Consider the following 17,008-nt stretch of genomic DNA (forward strand, 5'->3'; position numbering starts at 1 on the left):
AATGACCTTGCAATTGGTGTGATAATGTACAGTGTTTGCTGCACGGCTCGATCACCACGCACAGCCCGGCAGAAAGGCAGAAGGAGGGGGACCTGCGGCCAAACCTCCGGCTTCGGCTCTGCCAGCCTCCAGCCCTCGCTCCGCTCGCGGGGCACAGCCGCGGCGCGCTCGGGGGGAGCGCGGCAGCCCCGCGGGCTCAGCCCCGCACGGCACAGCGCGCAGGGACGGGGTTCAAACTCGCCCCTCGGGGCTCCCCCGGCTCTGTCACCGCATTCCTGCTCCGTGCCCGCTGTGCGGGCGAGAAGCGGCCCCTCGGGGCTCGCCAGGGGTGAGGCGGCGGCAGCCCGGCCTGTCCGGGCGGGCCCGGCGCGTCCCCGCCCGCGGCACCGCCGAGCGCGCACAGGGGGCGCTGTTGGCGCGGGGACGCGGCGGAGCGAACCCGCCGGGAGCGCGCGCGCGGCCGTTGGCGCGGGGACGGGGACGGATGGGACAGGGACGGGAACGGGGAGGACGGGGACAAGGATGGGAATGGGGATAGGGACGGGGACGGGGATCGGGTGCCGCGGGGGTGCCCTCAGCGGGCGCGGGACAGCGCCGCTCCCGCCTCGGCGCGCGCGCGCGGCCCCTGCGCGCGCACCCGCCGCCCAATGAGCGGCCCGGCCATTGATGGGGGGAGCAATGGAGGGACGGAGGAGGGGGGGGAACAGGTCCCGCGGCGTCGGCGGGGATGGAAGGGGATGTTGTGTTTGTGTCCCCGCTCCTGCGGCCGTGGAACCTGCACTGAAATGCCGCCCACCCCACTCCCTCCCCCCCCACCGCCCAGTCCCGACACGCACAGATGCACACACGGACAGATACACACACAGATACAGAGAGCCCCCGATCCAGCGCCTTCCCCCCGACACGCACACCCCGCCATCACCCCAGACTGGAGGTGTAGGTCAGGGGAAGGTGGGACGAGGCTCAGTGGGCGGGAGAGCCCTGCACAGGGGAGCCGGGAGGTGATCCAGCAGCGCCGCTGCCGGTTCGGAGGGAGGTGCGGGGGAGCCGGGACGCGGGGCGGGGATGGCGGGGGGCGCGGGGGGGGTCGCGTCCCCGCCGCCTGCGGCGACCAGAAAAGTTGAGGCGGCTTTCGGGGGCGGGAGCGAGCCGACGGGGCTCGTGTTTGATCAACTTGGCGCTTAGGTGCTTTGTTTTTAACTCGCCTTTATCCTGGGTGCACTTCTCTTATAACTACTTCTTTCTTTTTTTTTAACAAGGTGGGGGGGGGGGGGGGCGGGGAGGGAGTCTCCCAGGAAAGTTTTTCTCTTTACGGAAGGCGGGACTGAAACGATACCCGATGCATTGTTCAAATGTAAAACCTACAGCGCTTTCTCTTTCTTTTTTTTTTTTTTTTTTTTTTGGTGGGGTTTTATTGCCGCCGCTGCCGCTGTTGTGATCGCGCTTTCCCCCTTGTGTTTACAGCGCCTGTGAGCGAGAGACGCTCGGAGGAAGAACCATCAGGATCCCTGGGCTGCATCAGCACGGAGGGCTCAGCAGAGCCGGGAAGGATTTCACCTTGTTGCTGTTTGTTTCGGGAGATTTTCGCTCCCCCCCCCGCCCCGGACACTGTCCAGCTGAGCGTTTGTTTCCTTGCTGCGTCCGCAGGCGGCCTGAAAAAAAAAAAAAAAGCGCTTTTCCATGTTGAGAGGTGATTTTTGTCGTGGTCTCCCTGCGAGGAAGAGAGCGGCACCAGCCTCCGAGAAGGGAGACGGGATCAACTGAGGTTTTCCCTACCTCCGGCTGAACGTGAGAGTTCAAGTGACACTGGCACTGGCCTGTGGCCGACTGACTGCACGGCGAGCTGGAATCACAGCCAGAGCTGCTCAATTTACCTGCTCGAGGACCCTTCAAACCCTTCTGTTGACGGTAGAGATTTGTATCCCAAGGAAAATCGGATTAATATAAACTATGCAGAGCTTTGCGGGGATATCTGGAGACTACTCTGTCTGCATGGCTAATCTTGAAATTGTCTGAAATAAATCCTCAGCGCAAGGAATAACGAGATACTTTCAATTAGTTTTTTTTTTTCCTTGACGCTTTTTTTTTTTTCCCCTTCTGCGAGAATTTAACACTTCCATTGGAGGGCTTTTACAGGAGAATGGGACACATGCTGGAAAACTCACCACGCTTCATAAAAATCACGGGGGTAACAGTTTCCATCAGCGTTGCGGTATGAAAGGTTCTCGATGGATTGTCTGCTGGTGGCTACGATGGATCAGTCTTTCCCTGTTCCTGTTTGCGATGTGCTGAAGGATCCGGATTTAGTGAAATACTGACGCCTATAAACTTACTCCCTCTCTGCTGAAGGCATCGGATGTGACAGTGCAGAGAAACATGTGTTTCACATTTCTGACTGGTTGTTTTGGTGCAATCAATACCTCCACAAGAAACATTGACTTAGGTGGCGACTGTCATAGCGGGAGGCACACGGAGTGCAGCTCTCGGCTTGCAGGCACAGCGAGCACAAATCAAAGAGCCCGCCGTTCCTGGGAAGCGGGGGCTTCGCTTCCCCCCAGACTGCGGGGCAGAGGCTCCCGACCCACCCCGGGGAGCCCGGCCCGGCGGTGCGGAATGAGCAATGACCAAAGCGCTGTCAGGAGTGGCGGGCAGTCGGATCCGATGGGGATCAGTGAGGCAATAGCGGTTGAAAGAAAGGTGGATCGCGAAATTATTGCCCGAAGGAATAGCAGGCGAGGCGGAATGATGATAAAGTTAAACTTCTGTTTCATCTTCTGTCGGGGATGGTGGGCGTTTCTGTTGCTTCAGCTCCACATGTTGCAAGCACTGGCACAAGGTAGGGCTAGAGACATTTTTGTTTATAGAAATGCTGCATCTGCCTTTTAAGAGGAAGGGAATCTCGCTGGGGTACAGAGAAACCCTTTGACTTTTATCCTTATCAGAGGTAAACTGCAGAATTCTCACTGAGCTGATTTCATGTAGGAATGGTCTTTTCTCAAACACAATCGTTTCTTTATGGAACAGGGATTTGCAAACTGTACCTACATGTTTCTCTCCCTTTCTCGTCCTATCTTTCCCCTATCCCAACCTCCCACAGAGAATCAAAAGCCCCATCGGCACCAAACCTGCTTTTATTATTTGCTTAAATACATCCGTGCTGTTCTTTCAGGCAGCAAAAGAGTTAACTGCTGGTTGTGTCTGTGTGTGTGTGTGTCTGTGTGTGTGTGTTTGAAACGCCGTGCACCGAGATAAGTTATTAGGAGAAGGGGAGTCATAAATCCTCCGACTAGAACTAAATCGGGCATGTAAAAGGAATTCTTTAAACATATGAGCACTATTCTATGTGAACCTCGGTCTCGGCACTGTTCATTTCTTTTGGATTGCCAAGTAACATTTAGCCGAGACAAAAACTGCAATTGATTCGTATCTGAGCATTTCCACATCAGAGATCCTTGCAGTCAAATGAGTCACTTGTAAACGAAGGGTCAGAGTCGACCAATAGACTCTAAATATCAAGTGTCAGTCACTTTGCATGTAAATTCCCCTCTCGAAAAAAATCGCCAAATGTAGCCTAATTCTTAATAATCCTTTGAGAGAGTAAACAATAAATGGCAGGCAGAAGCATTACAGTTGGCTGCGCCAAATAACACGCTGAACAAACGCAGCTTTCACTTTCTTTGCTGGGCTGAGTTTTATTGCTGGGAGCATTGTCTGGCTGAAGTGGTGTGTGCTGGACAATGCAGGGCTGTGTCGTGTGGGACCAGGAGCTGGTTATTAAAAGCGGAAGTTAATACCCCATGAAGGGGAATGGGCTTTGTGTTTTAGTTCTTTGTTTTCAAGTATTTCATAGGGAACAACGGTGCATTCAGTTTTAATAACTGGATGGGGCTCGTGTGTTGAGGAAGAGGGGTTGGAAGCCAAGTCTGCTGTAGTTTGTGTGCTCAGGGTTTACTGCTGCATCCTCCAAAAGTTTGGAGCCGCAGGATACAGAAGAGATTTAATCCAGTGTTTTATATGGACTCCACCCTCATAAACCTTTCTCAGTGCTTTGTTTATGCTGTCATTGCTATTCCCAAATTACCTCTGCTGAGGCCTGCAAGCCCTAACAGAGTATTGTTATCCTGAAACAAGCCATACCTGACATAATTATCTCTGCAATTTTAGATTCACATCACTTTTTGTGTTTTTCTTTTGGTAGTTGTTGTTGATAGATGCCAGTATGATGCTTCATTTTTGAAGGTAAATGCTGATGATTAGTGACATTTACATTAAAAATGAAAAAAAATTATTAAAAGATAGTTTTAAGTGCCAGTGATTCGGAAATCAGATGCCATATAAAAACAGTTTTCTATGGTTTAGTAGTAAACCGGTCATCTAATTGAATTAAAAGTGAACTGAAACTTTTGTTTAGCACATAGTATAGAATAATTTTTCAATTGCATCTTCCAGATAACTCAGCATTTGCAGTACTATCAATTTCAGGTACTGTGTATATCAGGGAGGTATGAGGTGTTTACAAACTATCCTAAAGAAAAGTCCTAACACCAAGTTAGTTTTACCCATCAATATTTAAGAGGGGGAGGGGAAGTGAACAGAATAAGATACATTATTTCTGAGAAATATTGGTGAAGATAAGAGTATGGAGTTTAGAAGACATGAACAATGCAAAATAAAACTATTCTAGTTTTTATATAATGCAGAATATACAAATTATAGTTAATCCTCTTAAGAATTCTTTCACATATAAACCACCATGGAGGTCTTGATGCAGAGGGCTTCTATTTGGTTTCATGAAATTTGTTTTAATTTATAACTTACGGTTCTTTTAGCAGTCTGAATTCTAATGGATTCTAAGACATTCATCATTTTTATGCAAAAATTTACTTTAGAGAGAAGATGACAGTTTTTATAAAAGTCCTTCATGAAAATGGAAATTCTGCTACAGCCACAGAAGTTTCTAATGGAATGATGTGGTCATATGCATGAGAGAATTACATGACTTCAATCTTTTTATATGATAAAAAAATGAACATTTTAAATATATGGGCCATGGCTATTTTGAATGAATCATATTACTGTGCTATAACCAGCTAATGTTAATAAAATAACTATTTCACCATTAAAGGAGTAAGAAATATTTCAGGCGTACTGAAATGCAGGTCCTCAGTTCATATGAAGCAGATTAGATAAATTGGTTGAGATTAAGTATCTTCTCCTGTAAGGTGAATGGAAGAAAAGAGTTTCAACTGCAACAGGTTGGTTGACTATTTTCTGAACTTCAGTGATCATGCAAGTGAAAGCTGATCTAGAGGCGAACTGTAAATAAAACCACTCTTAAATTCATTTTGTACTTAGCTCTTCAGCTTTGCTGTCTTCTGGAGTCGTGTTACATAAATCAATATAAAAATTTATTTGATTTCTTTTTCCTTTCCAAAGCGAATTTAATTAGTATGAAATGTACAGTGGTTTGTTGTCGTGAGTAATAAAGGATTCTCTTCAAACCTTGGGATTGTTAGTGCTGACCTTCTCACTGTGGGAGTGACTTCCTGGGTGGAAGAGATGTGGAGATGACAAAGGCTGTGGCCTGTTCCATGTGCACAGCTGGGAATGGTGCTCCCAGACCTGGCCCCTCAGACTGAGGGTGTGTCCCACCCCACTCACTGCCCTGCCCCATCTCTGAACAGGGGCTTCTCAGGAGAATGAACCTCTGAGAGTCCCAAAACTGTTGCACATCTCTTTGTTTACTCAGCTCTTTGTGCCTCCTGGTCTCTGCCATCGGCCCTCTTTTCATGGCATTTTTGTTAAATTTGAGCTTGAGATGCTAGTTAGCCTCAAGTCATTGTGTGTCATCAAAAAATGATGAGATGCTAATGGGTAATCACCGTAATTATCAAATTAGAATTTGAGAGGTGATGGTACAAGTGAATCATTTGGACTCGGTAACCGACTCCTGTACTTGGAGGAGCATCATCATCCCACGGAGACGTCTGGCCCATGGTCTGCATGCCTGGGCAGAGTCCTGGGAGCACACAGAGCCCTCACAGGGCTGGAATTTATGCTTTATGTATGAGATTAACAAACACTGATACCTACTGAGCTACAAAATGTTTACTAAACTACTGGAATATTTGTATGGAAATAGAAAAAGTCTGCTTATTTAAATAGGTTGGAAGTTGCTAGAGGCTGCTCTACATGCATCTTAATGGATTTAAGTACCTTCCCAATGCCTGTCTTTTGTTGAGGAATGAAAGAATACTTAGAAAATATATTTCTCTGGATTGATGGCTGTTGTTCAGAAAGATTTTAAAATAGATAAAAGCAGTGCAAAGCTTTAAGCTTCTCCAGCTGGAGCCTGGTATCTTTAAATATTAAGAAAGAGAAGCTTGTCTGATTTATCTTAGCATAACAGCAATGGAAGTGTAATCTTTTTATGCTGCTTAATCAAATCTGTAATTCAGAATTCTACACATACCTGAATATACATTTAAGGTGGTATCGATACCAATGGCTTTGACAGAAGCCATGTCATGGTAAATAGATGAAAATGTTTCCAGGGCCCAACTTTTTTAATTCAAATATTTGATCTGGTGTATTGTAATTATGCAGAGCGTAAGAAGCATTTTCAAGCAAATTTCAAACTGCATTAGGTGCAGAGATGATAAAGAACTTGCACAGAGTATTTGGTTGTTGGAAGAGATGGAGAGATGGTGAAATGTGAGGGCAATACTTATTAGGAAGTAAAAAGTGTTCTGAATTAAATGTAGAATGAAGCATTTCTAATTCCAGAGGCTTCTGTTACTGTTTATTGGAAACTTATTATTTTGTATTGGATTCACCTCTTGTGTTTCCTTTCTTTAGATGAGCGTTTTCTGTTAGTTTTTGAGCAGGCGATTTTTCTTGTGTATGTAATTATAATAATTATCAAATTGATTTGGCAGAGCAGAGACAAGCCCAGTCTAAATAGCAACGAGGTGGAGAGAGTTGGAGTTTTCTGTGGCTGGATCCTGTGACTTCTCAGTGTGTCTAGTGTGGTAACTCTTGGTTTGCTTGATATGTTTATGTTTTGCTGGAAAATTACGTATTCTCAAGACTTCCCAAAGCAAGTTCAAAGAGATGTGAGTATTTATCTGTGAACATTTTAAATGCAGTGTTTGAGAGGGTTTCTCCAGGGTGCAGTGTAAAGGTGCTGTCAGAGCTGAAGGGAAGCTGTAAATGAGAGATGGTTATCAACGCTGCTTCCGTGCTTTACCAGGAGGTCCTTAGACTGGGAACAACCTGGGTTTGGAGAGAGAGGCTGTGGCAGTTGTGCTGTGTGGCTTTCACATCACTTGAGAGGAACAGAAGGCAAATCTGTGTCCACGGCTCAGAGTCCTTGAAAGGTTGTTCTGGAAGGTTCTGTCATCTCTCTGCACAGTCATGTATTTTGGATAACAGAGGAAAATATTGTCTAATATTCTAATGATTGATTAAACAAACCATAGAAATATTAATAAACAATCTTAAAATGGATTATTAGGAAGCTGTTAAGTGGAGGGCTTGGGCTTTTGTATGACTCAGAGAGACTTTTTTATTGTCTTACTGTTCCACCACAGATGTACAAGTCTGAAACATTTTCTTGATTCAAAGACAAGGTTTTCGTGCATTTATGAACTTTCTATACAGCTTTACCTGAACATCACATTCTGAATGGACTAGTTATTTGGTTCACTGGGACCTTTTTGCTGTAATGAATCTGTGGACTGACTAGAGGCAATTAGACTCCTCATGGAGCAAAATCTTGTTCATGCTGAGTTCATTACAGAAATAGACCTTTCTTCCTCCCTCTGCATATGTACATACATAATACGTATTTAAACAGTTTTTAAGGAACAAATTGATGATTTGTTGGTATCTTCAAAATTGTGTTTTCTTGAAGTTTTATAAGTAGGATAATTTTTATAAGATGTGTGCAGAGATTATAAAATGCCTGAACTAAGGTAAGTTTTGCATCTTTAATGTACATTCTTTATGCATGTGCACTATGATCAAGTTTAAATTGATACTTCCTATTTTACTGTCTGTGTCAGAACTAGAGACTGAATACTGCTCACTGATTAGTTTTTCAGTAGTTTGTTTTCTTGTCAGTGCTTGGCTCCATCTTTCATTTGCTTCAAATCTTTTAAATTCAGCACAAGAAGACTTTTGTGTGAACTAAAGGAAGAACTGTTAGCAGCTATAGCGTGGCATTGGATTAGTCTACTTACAGTTATTACAGCTGGAAAGCAAGTAATTGGTGAGATTTGGTTTCTATTTCTGACTATCAAGTGAGTATTTTCTAGTGAATAAAGACTCTTCGCTCCACGTGCCTCAAAGACAACCCTTCACCATCCATTCAGCTCATGCAGAACAGAAATATCACTCCATGAAAGGTCTGTTCCCAAAGAAGTTGGGCTTTCTGGAGTTATATCTGCCCACACAGTTAAGTAAAACTTTCCAGCTCCTTTACAGACATGGTCTTTGAAACATCACAGCCCTGGAGACTCCAAGAGATGCTGTAGGAACTAGTTCATGTAGCACTTGCAGGTCTGAGTTCAAGAGACATGGCTGAAAAGTGGAGAGCCTTTTATTTTAATGTGCAGAATAACTTCATTACCTTTAAACATATATGAGTGGTTTTGTAGGATCTCCTCATTATACAGATTCTTAACTTCTAGACATACATGGCATTTGTATATGGTATCTTGAGTATATAGTATTTTAGGTTTACTAAGAGCTATTTTTTTTTCTGTCCTTTCTATGAGAAATAACAAAGCTGTTACCAGAATATATACTAGTCTGTTGCTAATCATATGTTTTATCTGTGGAATGTCCCTGAAGTGTAATATAAACGGCACCCTCGCTAATATTAAAAGTGTAGATCTGGGCTTTTTAAGGGAAGTGTTTTTAAAGTTAATTTTCAGCTGTTGAGCTCCCTGAACTGGCTCAGCCTGGGGTCACACCAGCATCAGGGACAATGCAAAGGAGGTGATGGGAGTCATGGCCGGGGGCATGACCCTGCCAACCATCTCAGATCGGTTCAAATTGTTGGAGAATTTTCCAACTCTGACGAAACACAAGGGAATGTGCACTGCCTGACTTCTTACAAATATGTGGAGGCCGCTGTTCCTGGGTAGAAAATAGGTTAGGGGGGTGGTTTAGAAGACTTAACTTTTTTTTTTTCCTCTGAAAGAACCTTTCAGTGAGTTTCTCCCTCTGTCAGGTGGAGTCTTCCTGACCTGAGCATGTAAGGTAAGTGCTAAAGTTGAGCAATGTGAATATTCCCCTTAATCCCCTGATCCCTCAGTTCTGTAGCTTTGTATCTCTGGTATTACTTCTTAATGTTTGTATCTAATACACAGATTCAGCAGGTAAAAAGGGTGGTCTGAGCTCCAACAGCTCTGACTAAAGGAAGTCTTTAACACCACTTTGTACAAAATGTGGAAGTGGATTGTAAATCTTACATCACACCATCCAGATAACTTCTGAAGTGTCATTTTTGATAAACAATAAAGCATTTGTTGTTTTTATGCAGATAACTCGATTCCTTAATCCTGTTTTTCACATTTCCATGCTCTGTTGCAGCAGCCTGAAGAGAAAGTTGATTCTGGGAGATAAATCATTGTCCCTTAAGTCTCTTTAAACCACTTTATGGTCTTTTAAGCTATAAGCCATATATTTTTCTAATAAACTCCTAGGTCTAACATGTTATCTAAAAAATAATTTGTTCAGTACAGCCCTCTCAGACCAGAAAGTAGAGAATAATGATACATAGCCCCAGTATGTGTTGCCCAAATGGTCCTACATTGATTCCAGACTGAAATTGAAGTTTGTTACTCATTATTACACAAAGAATCAGAAGATCTGGTAGATGTTGCTTTCATCCTCAGATTCATATTTGTCAGACTCTGTATATTTATTAGCCCAGAATGTTGTGGCTTTGATATGTGGTTTTGGCATTGAGTTCATAGGAAATCAGCTCTTTAGCAATGCTGCCTTTTAAGGGAAGGTGCTAAGAAAACAATGGAACTTTAGTGCAAATATTTCAAATGTTTAAACACTTAAGAAAAATGCATTTCGTCAAACTGGTACTGCTTTCTCACCCAGTATTTATGTTAAACACAGACTCAGTACTAACACCATCATTGCTGCCTTCCTTGCATGTTGAGGAATGAACATCCCTTGTTTCCTATTTCTTACCTGTCAAGAAGTGCAAAGGCCAGTCATGACTAAATACTTCTGAAATAACTGAATGGGGTGTGATGACTGGAAAAGAAATATACAGTGCTGTGCCATACTTGCAGTTCAAAGATAACACATTTATCATAACATGGAACACACGGCAAGTGAACAGTGCTGTAGTACTGAGGTGGTGGGAGGAGGGAATGGGAATTCTCCATCAGTGTTTCTAAATGTGTGTACTGAGAAGTGTCATTTTAAGTCTTGTTGAATCTGTGAGCGTAGAGGCACAACAGACTTTTCTTGCAGATTGTTTGTGACTCTTTCCTTCAGGATCAAGAGGTTGAATAAACTTAGATTCTAATGTATTGTGCTAACAGAACATTGCAAACCAGCACCCTTGTGCTTTCTTCCTGTCATTTAGGAGAAACTCTTTGGCACTTCTGTTTTATCCTATGATGCACAGATGAAGTTTTCCAGTAGCTTAGCTGTTAATGCCCTGGCAATAGTGTTGTCCATGGTGAAGACTGACCCATTGTTCCTGGGGGTGTCCATCTGTGTGTCTCACTCTTGTCCCCAATTTGCCTTACCCTGTTGTCCCAGGGTGACAGAGCCTCTCCCACAACGTGCTTCTGCTCTGTGGTCAGGGCTCCCACTTGCTGTTGTAATGCAAGCAATGCCTACTCTTGGTGAAGGGGTGAAGGAACACCTTAAAACCTCTGATTCTCCATGGGAAATGTGGAACAGATTCCATCCTTATCCTCTGACTGGACACGGAGTAGCTTTTCTAGGACACTTGCATTGTGTTAAGCAGGGCTTGTATTGTGCTGGGGGCCTTGTTCAGAACAGATGAGCAGGAAGATTGTTTAATGGTAGATTATCCCAGCATTTTGTTTTTTAAATGTTGGATAAGACTGAGGCAAGAGATCAAGAATAGTAACTCCTGTGTTCCACCTTTTGCCATTTTTATTGCCATGAAGAAGTTAGATTTGTTTTTGAAAATGGAGTGCCTGAAATTATTTTTAAAAACCGTTTAAGTACGTGGCACTTCAAATGCCAGATTTTAAGGTAAATTTATCAACTAATTTCCCATTCTCTTCAGAATTTGTTTTGTTACAAACAGTTAGCTACTTATGAGCAACTTTGGATGTGTCTCAATGAAAAATATGTGGATTATTCTTAAATTAATGTGCAACCATAATTTTCTAAAATATCATATTTTAACTAGAAAGAATATTGTTTTCCTTTAATCTTACACTTCTGTTTTAAAGTTCTGTGTTATCTTCTCTCTTGGAACTAGTATTCAAGATTCTTAGCTTTTAAGAACTATTGAGAGGTCAGTGGGGTTTTTTATCCTCTTGAAAAGAATACATATTTTATATAGTAACTTAATGAAATTTATATTCTGAGAGAAGGTGTTTCCTGTTCACAGAGCCTGATCATGCTAGTGCTCCTAATCCAGAGAACAAGGCTAAAATTTCACTTTTAGGTGTTCCTGTTCATGGAAATGGGAGAATAGGTCAATTGACTCTACCTTAATTCAGTTACAAAATAGGCCAGTGATGCTATTGTTTAATGAAATCATCAACAGAAAAATTTCAAGTTACTCTCAGGATGAATCTCCCATTTATCCACAAGTCTGTAGCAGCAATGAATAAGAAAGCAAGATCAGTGTTTTGAAAACTTCTCTTGAAGTCGTTTATGTAGTACCTAACATCTTTATTTCAAGTTCCTCGGTACTAGTGTTGATAGCAATCTTACTCAGATTTAATTAATTATATGTGATTTATTATTAGCATTTAATGGGTCAAATATTTATGCATATTTTTCTGACTCTTCAGTTGAGAATTCTGAGTTAATGGCACTCATGTCAAACTCAAAAGTTTTAAGTGCTGGTAATTTAACGTTACATTCACTATGTAAATGCAACATAATTAAAGTGATGCCTTGTCAATCCCACTCAGGTTTCTTGTGAGTATAATTTTCAGCTTTTGTACACTGGATGTGGCTGTGTCTTGTGTTACCCAAATATATATTTTATACCCACTATAGAACAAACAAACAGTGGAGCAGGCAGTTAGAAAAGATAGGATGGCTCTGCAGTTGGACCATCCTGATCCCACGGGCAGAGATGGATACTTTTCATCCATATCATTGACAAATGAGATCAAAGCTTTTATGTTGTCTGTAAAAAATGAAGGGCTGAGTAATTTTGGATTTCCACACTTAACGTGAACAAATGTTCCTACATGTAAGAACAAATCTTAAAAAAGATTCTTAATGTTCTAAGTGTCTTTCTGTAGAGCTGCTGGACTTTATAAATACTGATAAACCAACTTTTGTGCAAATGTTCACTAGAGTGGAGTAAGTGTTAGCTGTCACTTTATTAAAATTAATGGCATAATTACTCATGTTTACTTGGAATTCATTGCAGCATGAAGTGATTAGGCATTAGTGCTTTGGTGAATTATGGCATATTGCACATTTTTTATAACCAATTAGTGAGTGTTGGTCTTGGGCACGTGCAGTGCACCTCGTTGTCACTCATCTCATTAACAACCATATCTGTATGTTTACCAGAAGAGTTCTCTTGGAACTTTTAACATGTGACAAAGACAGTGGAGACACATATATATAACCCAGGAAAGACAGAAAATACTTGCTGAAAATACAAGACTAGAGCTAGTGCTGTTCTGAGGACATGACTGCCTTGACTGAAAAGCTCCCAACACCAGTACTAGAGTTGCCAGATATGGATTTCTCATAATTCAGTCAAATCTTAACATTCTGAGTGAAAGGCAAATGTCGACTTTATACATGTTTGCAGCTCTCAGTCACTTTTCCAGGCATCCAGCAGTCTCAGATGTCTTGAAATTCTGAAGAAATGGCTCCATGCTGAAAAAGCTGTGTGTTTGCCTGCTTGTTTCAGTGCTGCATCAAGGCAAAGACACAGCTATTCAGAGCTCATGTAGTAATTTGGCAAGTGGAATGTACTGTACATATGAAGAACTGTCTGTAGTGATTGATACCTTGGGGATTTTTGAAGTCTTCAGTGTGTTCAAGGCTTCTGAAGTCCTATTTCTGATGCTGGTCAGAAGTTCTTTTACCGTTCTGATTTTTGTAGGCGGAATATTTTTGTGATTTAAATGCATATATAGAACCGAATTTCAGATTTCTAAGCGTAATTTGTATTTATGACTTGTTATGGTTTAAGCCCAGCTGGCAACTAAGCACCAAGCAGCCGCTCACTCTCCTCCCCCATCGGTGGGATGAGGGAGAGAATTGGAGGAGTAAAAGTGAGAAAACCCGTGGGCTGAGCTAAAGACAGTTTACCAGGTAAAGCAGAAGCTGTGTGTGCAAACAAGGCAACAAAAGGCTTTCATTCCCCTCGTCCCCTGCCTGGCAGGTGCTCGGCCATCCCCAGCCCTGCAGGGCTCCCTCACGCTGAACAGGGACTTGGGAAGGCAAATGCCATCACATGTCTTCCCCTTCCTTCTTCTTCTCCAGCTTTATGTGCTGAGCATGACCCCATATGGTCTGGAATATCCCTGGGGTCAGTTGGATCAGCTCTCCTGGCTGTGTCCCATCCCAGTTCCTTGTGCACCCCCAGCCCACTCACTGGCAGGGCAGTGTGAGAAGCACAAAAGTCCTTTACTGAGTGCAAGCGCTGCTCAGCAGCAACAAAATCATCTCTATATTACCATCACTTCCTTTTTTTTCAGCGCAAATCCCAAACACAGTCCCATCCCATCCCAGCTACTGTGAAGAAAACTGACTCCTCCCCAGCCCAAACCAGCACGACTGCAGCTCTAAATGCATTTTCATTTGGTACCTTGTAGATTGACTGAGAGAAACTGTATGAAGTGGCATGATCTTAAATGGAGATCTCAAATCTCATAAATCTGCATTGTGAAATGTAATCATGTTAGAGGCAGAACACTTGTGGTTTTTCAATTACTTAGTGGTGCTTTTTCATATCACCGTGTGTGAAGCAGTTCTGTCAGAAACAAAGAATTGGTGCTTTCAGATGAACCATCTTTGAAGAAACAGCTGAAGGCAACAGGTTTCAAGCTCTTTGAAGCCTTTTCCCTTTGAGTTCTTGGTAAAGGATGGTCTGTCATAACTATTGGTCACTTTTTAAGTGTTCTTTTAAATTTGTGGGGAAGAAAAAATCAAGTGCATCATTACATATTCACGTATCACAGAAAGGTTTTATATTTTATAACTTGCAAAAGTTACTAACTTAATTGCAGTGAGCCCTAGATTGACCTTTTAAACTAATATAATAAAAAGGGAGGTTAAGATTTGTATAACTTGGTTAAATATGGTAACTGAGGTAATTATACTAATATAATAACATGATGTATAAAACCAGGTGATTTTATTTTTAGCCTATATTCTGTAAAGTTTATATGTTAGAAACATTCTCTGACGTGGTGATTTACACTTTAAACAGCTCTGAAGGGTAAGCTTTCAACATTTGTATTGCTATTCCAAGATTCTTAATAGTTTTCCTGTAGACATTTAAAAGCTTCAGTTGTGTTGGGATGGTTTTAAAACTTTTTTGGTAGAAGAACTGACATGTGTAGTAGGTGTTGTTAATAAGTACTGCTGAAGTTATACAGAGTCATTCCAATGAATTTCTTCAATGTCAGTGTGCAAACTGCTCTCCTGTTCTTTCTGTCACTCTGATCTATTTTTTTTTTTTTGAACCTGAGTAAATGTGAGGAATTTTGTGTGTGAAAAAGGATGTTCTGCAGCAGGTTTCAGGAACTGAAAAATTAGTCTGTCCCCTCACTCAGATTGGTAATGGAAGTAATACACTATCCAGGTAAAAAGTCAGTTGCAATATAAGGATTTTATGATGAAATACTTGGCTTTGGGGATATATAGCTTTCATAGCAGTTCTTAATAAAGCCAAGGAGTCCCATGTTTTGGTTTTTAGTTTTGCGGGTTGCTTTTTTTGTTGATTTTTTTTGGGGCTGTTAGGGGTTTTTTTTATGTCATATCTTGACTCCACATAAGAGGTTTAAGAAAATAAACAGAATCAGGTTGGTGGAAAGCTCAAAACCGTGAAAGTTTTTTTAAACAGAAATTTTATTTGAACCAGAAGACAAGACATGAGACTGTATCTTTATGTATATAGTAAGCAAAACAACTGTAGTGCATTTTGACTAGTGTTGCTTACCAGGTTGCACAGAGCAATGTGATGGCTCCCCAACTTAATAAAAGAAAGCCATAATCCTCAGTCTTCTACTGAAGTATGTGTGAGCTAGTTAATAAAATTAGATATTTTTTCCAAGTCTTAAGTCTTGCTATTTGCTTAGGAAGGTATTCTAGACAGAAACAGCAACAGTGAATTGTGGGTTGCATTTTACTGTACTTGGCTGTTGCAGATGTGTAGATCCCAAAATTTTAAAAAGGTCGTATTTTTTCTAAGCTCTGGCCTTTCCTTTAACTAGATCCCAAGGAAAGAAGGATATGTGTTCTTAGTAACAAAATTATTTAGAGTTATACAGCTTTTAGGTGATTCCCAAAAAGTGCAAATAAGTAAATTAAAAGGATTTCCTCTAGTTGCTGTGATTTTAAAAATCACTAATAGAATTCAAGATACTTTATTTCCTTATGTATCCTCTTTCTTTCTGTAGAAACCCCTTCCTATAAAAACCAGCATCCCATATTCCCAGAGCTTTCCCTTACCCCTGCTCCTTTTTTTTTTTTTCCCCCTGCCTTTGGTTGGTTTTTTCTGGTGGTGTTGGGTTGTTTTTTTATTTCTTTTGTAGCCAGTGCAGGGACTTTGGTGAGCAGAAAGGACATCCCGTTTGGGAAAAAACAGAGATACTGCAGAAATGGCTTTTCCCACACTGCAGGATGAAGGATCTGAGTTCTTATCTGTAAATTCCTGATACTGTCCATCTGGGCAGAGAACAGAATACAAATCTCACAACTGTGAGGTACAGGGGAAAAAAAAGTTCAAAAGGCAAAGCAGCTGAAAGCCGAGGGCTCTGGGAGAGGTTTTCTCAGAGCAGGTCTCTGGGGCTCAGAGGGGCAGAGCTCTGCTGGAATCCCGAGGCCCCTGCAGTTGTCCCTGTCACCCTGCAGCACCTCCAGTGCCAGACAGTCCAGCCTCTTTATCTAAATGAACGTGGAACCTTTGGGATTGCATGGAAGCCACAAGTTTCTGCACATCAAACAAGGATTGCTGTTGTGATACTTAAGAATGGCACATCCCAAAGCTTTATTTTAAAAGGGCACCTGCTTATCACATACCATAGCCTGGGTCCCCTCTTTGTAACACTTCTAGTATGTAACTCTGGAGATAGGTATGAGAATTTTACTTGATTGCTGTGATTAGAATGGCAGAGGAATCCTTTGGCATTTTGGGGTCAGGTGTTAGAAAAAGGTTCTTCTTCACCTAGAGGGTATTTGGGTACTGGAACAGGCTCCCCAGGGCAGTGGGCACAGCACCAAGGCTGACAGAGCTCCAGGAGTGTTTGGATGATCCTCTCAAGCACAGGATGTGGCTCTTGGGGATGGGCCTGTGCAGGGCTAAGAGTTGCACTCGATGGCCCTTGTGGGTCCCTTCCAACTCAGCATATCCTGTGATTCTGTGATTTATCTTCAGTGTCTTGTTCACTATTTGGCCACCTTGGATCCTCTTTCTCTTCATGCATCATCTACCAAATTGTTTATTAAGTTCTGAACAGTTTAACTCTGCAAACTCATTCAGGGCAAAATAGTCGGAGCGAGTGCTGGTGAAGCACTTGCACAGTGTCAATATTGCATTGAAATTGCAAATGTCATTCATTCACTC

General features: G+C 42.3%; 1 protein-coding gene across 3 annotated transcripts in view; it reads left to right on the plus strand.

Moving 5' to 3' along the window:
- The first annotated feature begins 861 nt into the window (after positions 1 to 861).
- Positions 862 to 17,008, plus strand: part of SDK1 (sidekick cell adhesion molecule 1) — a 395,504-nt gene continuing 379,357 nt past the window's right edge. For 2 of the 3 annotated variants that reach the window (XM_064673194.1, XM_064673196.1), the window contains exons 1-2: positions 1,076 to 1,185; positions 1,465 to 2,836. In XM_064673194.1, the coding sequence (XP_064529264.1) occupies positions 2,377 to 2,836 (460 nt within the window). In that variant the 5' untranslated portion in view covers positions 1,076 to 1,185; positions 1,465 to 2,376. Of the gene's footprint in view, positions 1,037 to 1,075; positions 1,186 to 1,464; positions 2,837 to 17,008 lie in introns of those variants that run through there. The other variant, XM_064673195.1, reaches the window with a different exon arrangement.

This window comes from Pseudopipra pipra, chromosome 16, assembly GCF_036250125.1.
Source record: "Pseudopipra pipra isolate bDixPip1 chromosome 16, bDixPip1.hap1, whole genome shotgun sequence".
In the NCBI taxonomy this organism is placed as follows: Eukaryota; Metazoa; Chordata; class Aves; order Passeriformes; family Pipridae; genus Pseudopipra; species Pseudopipra pipra.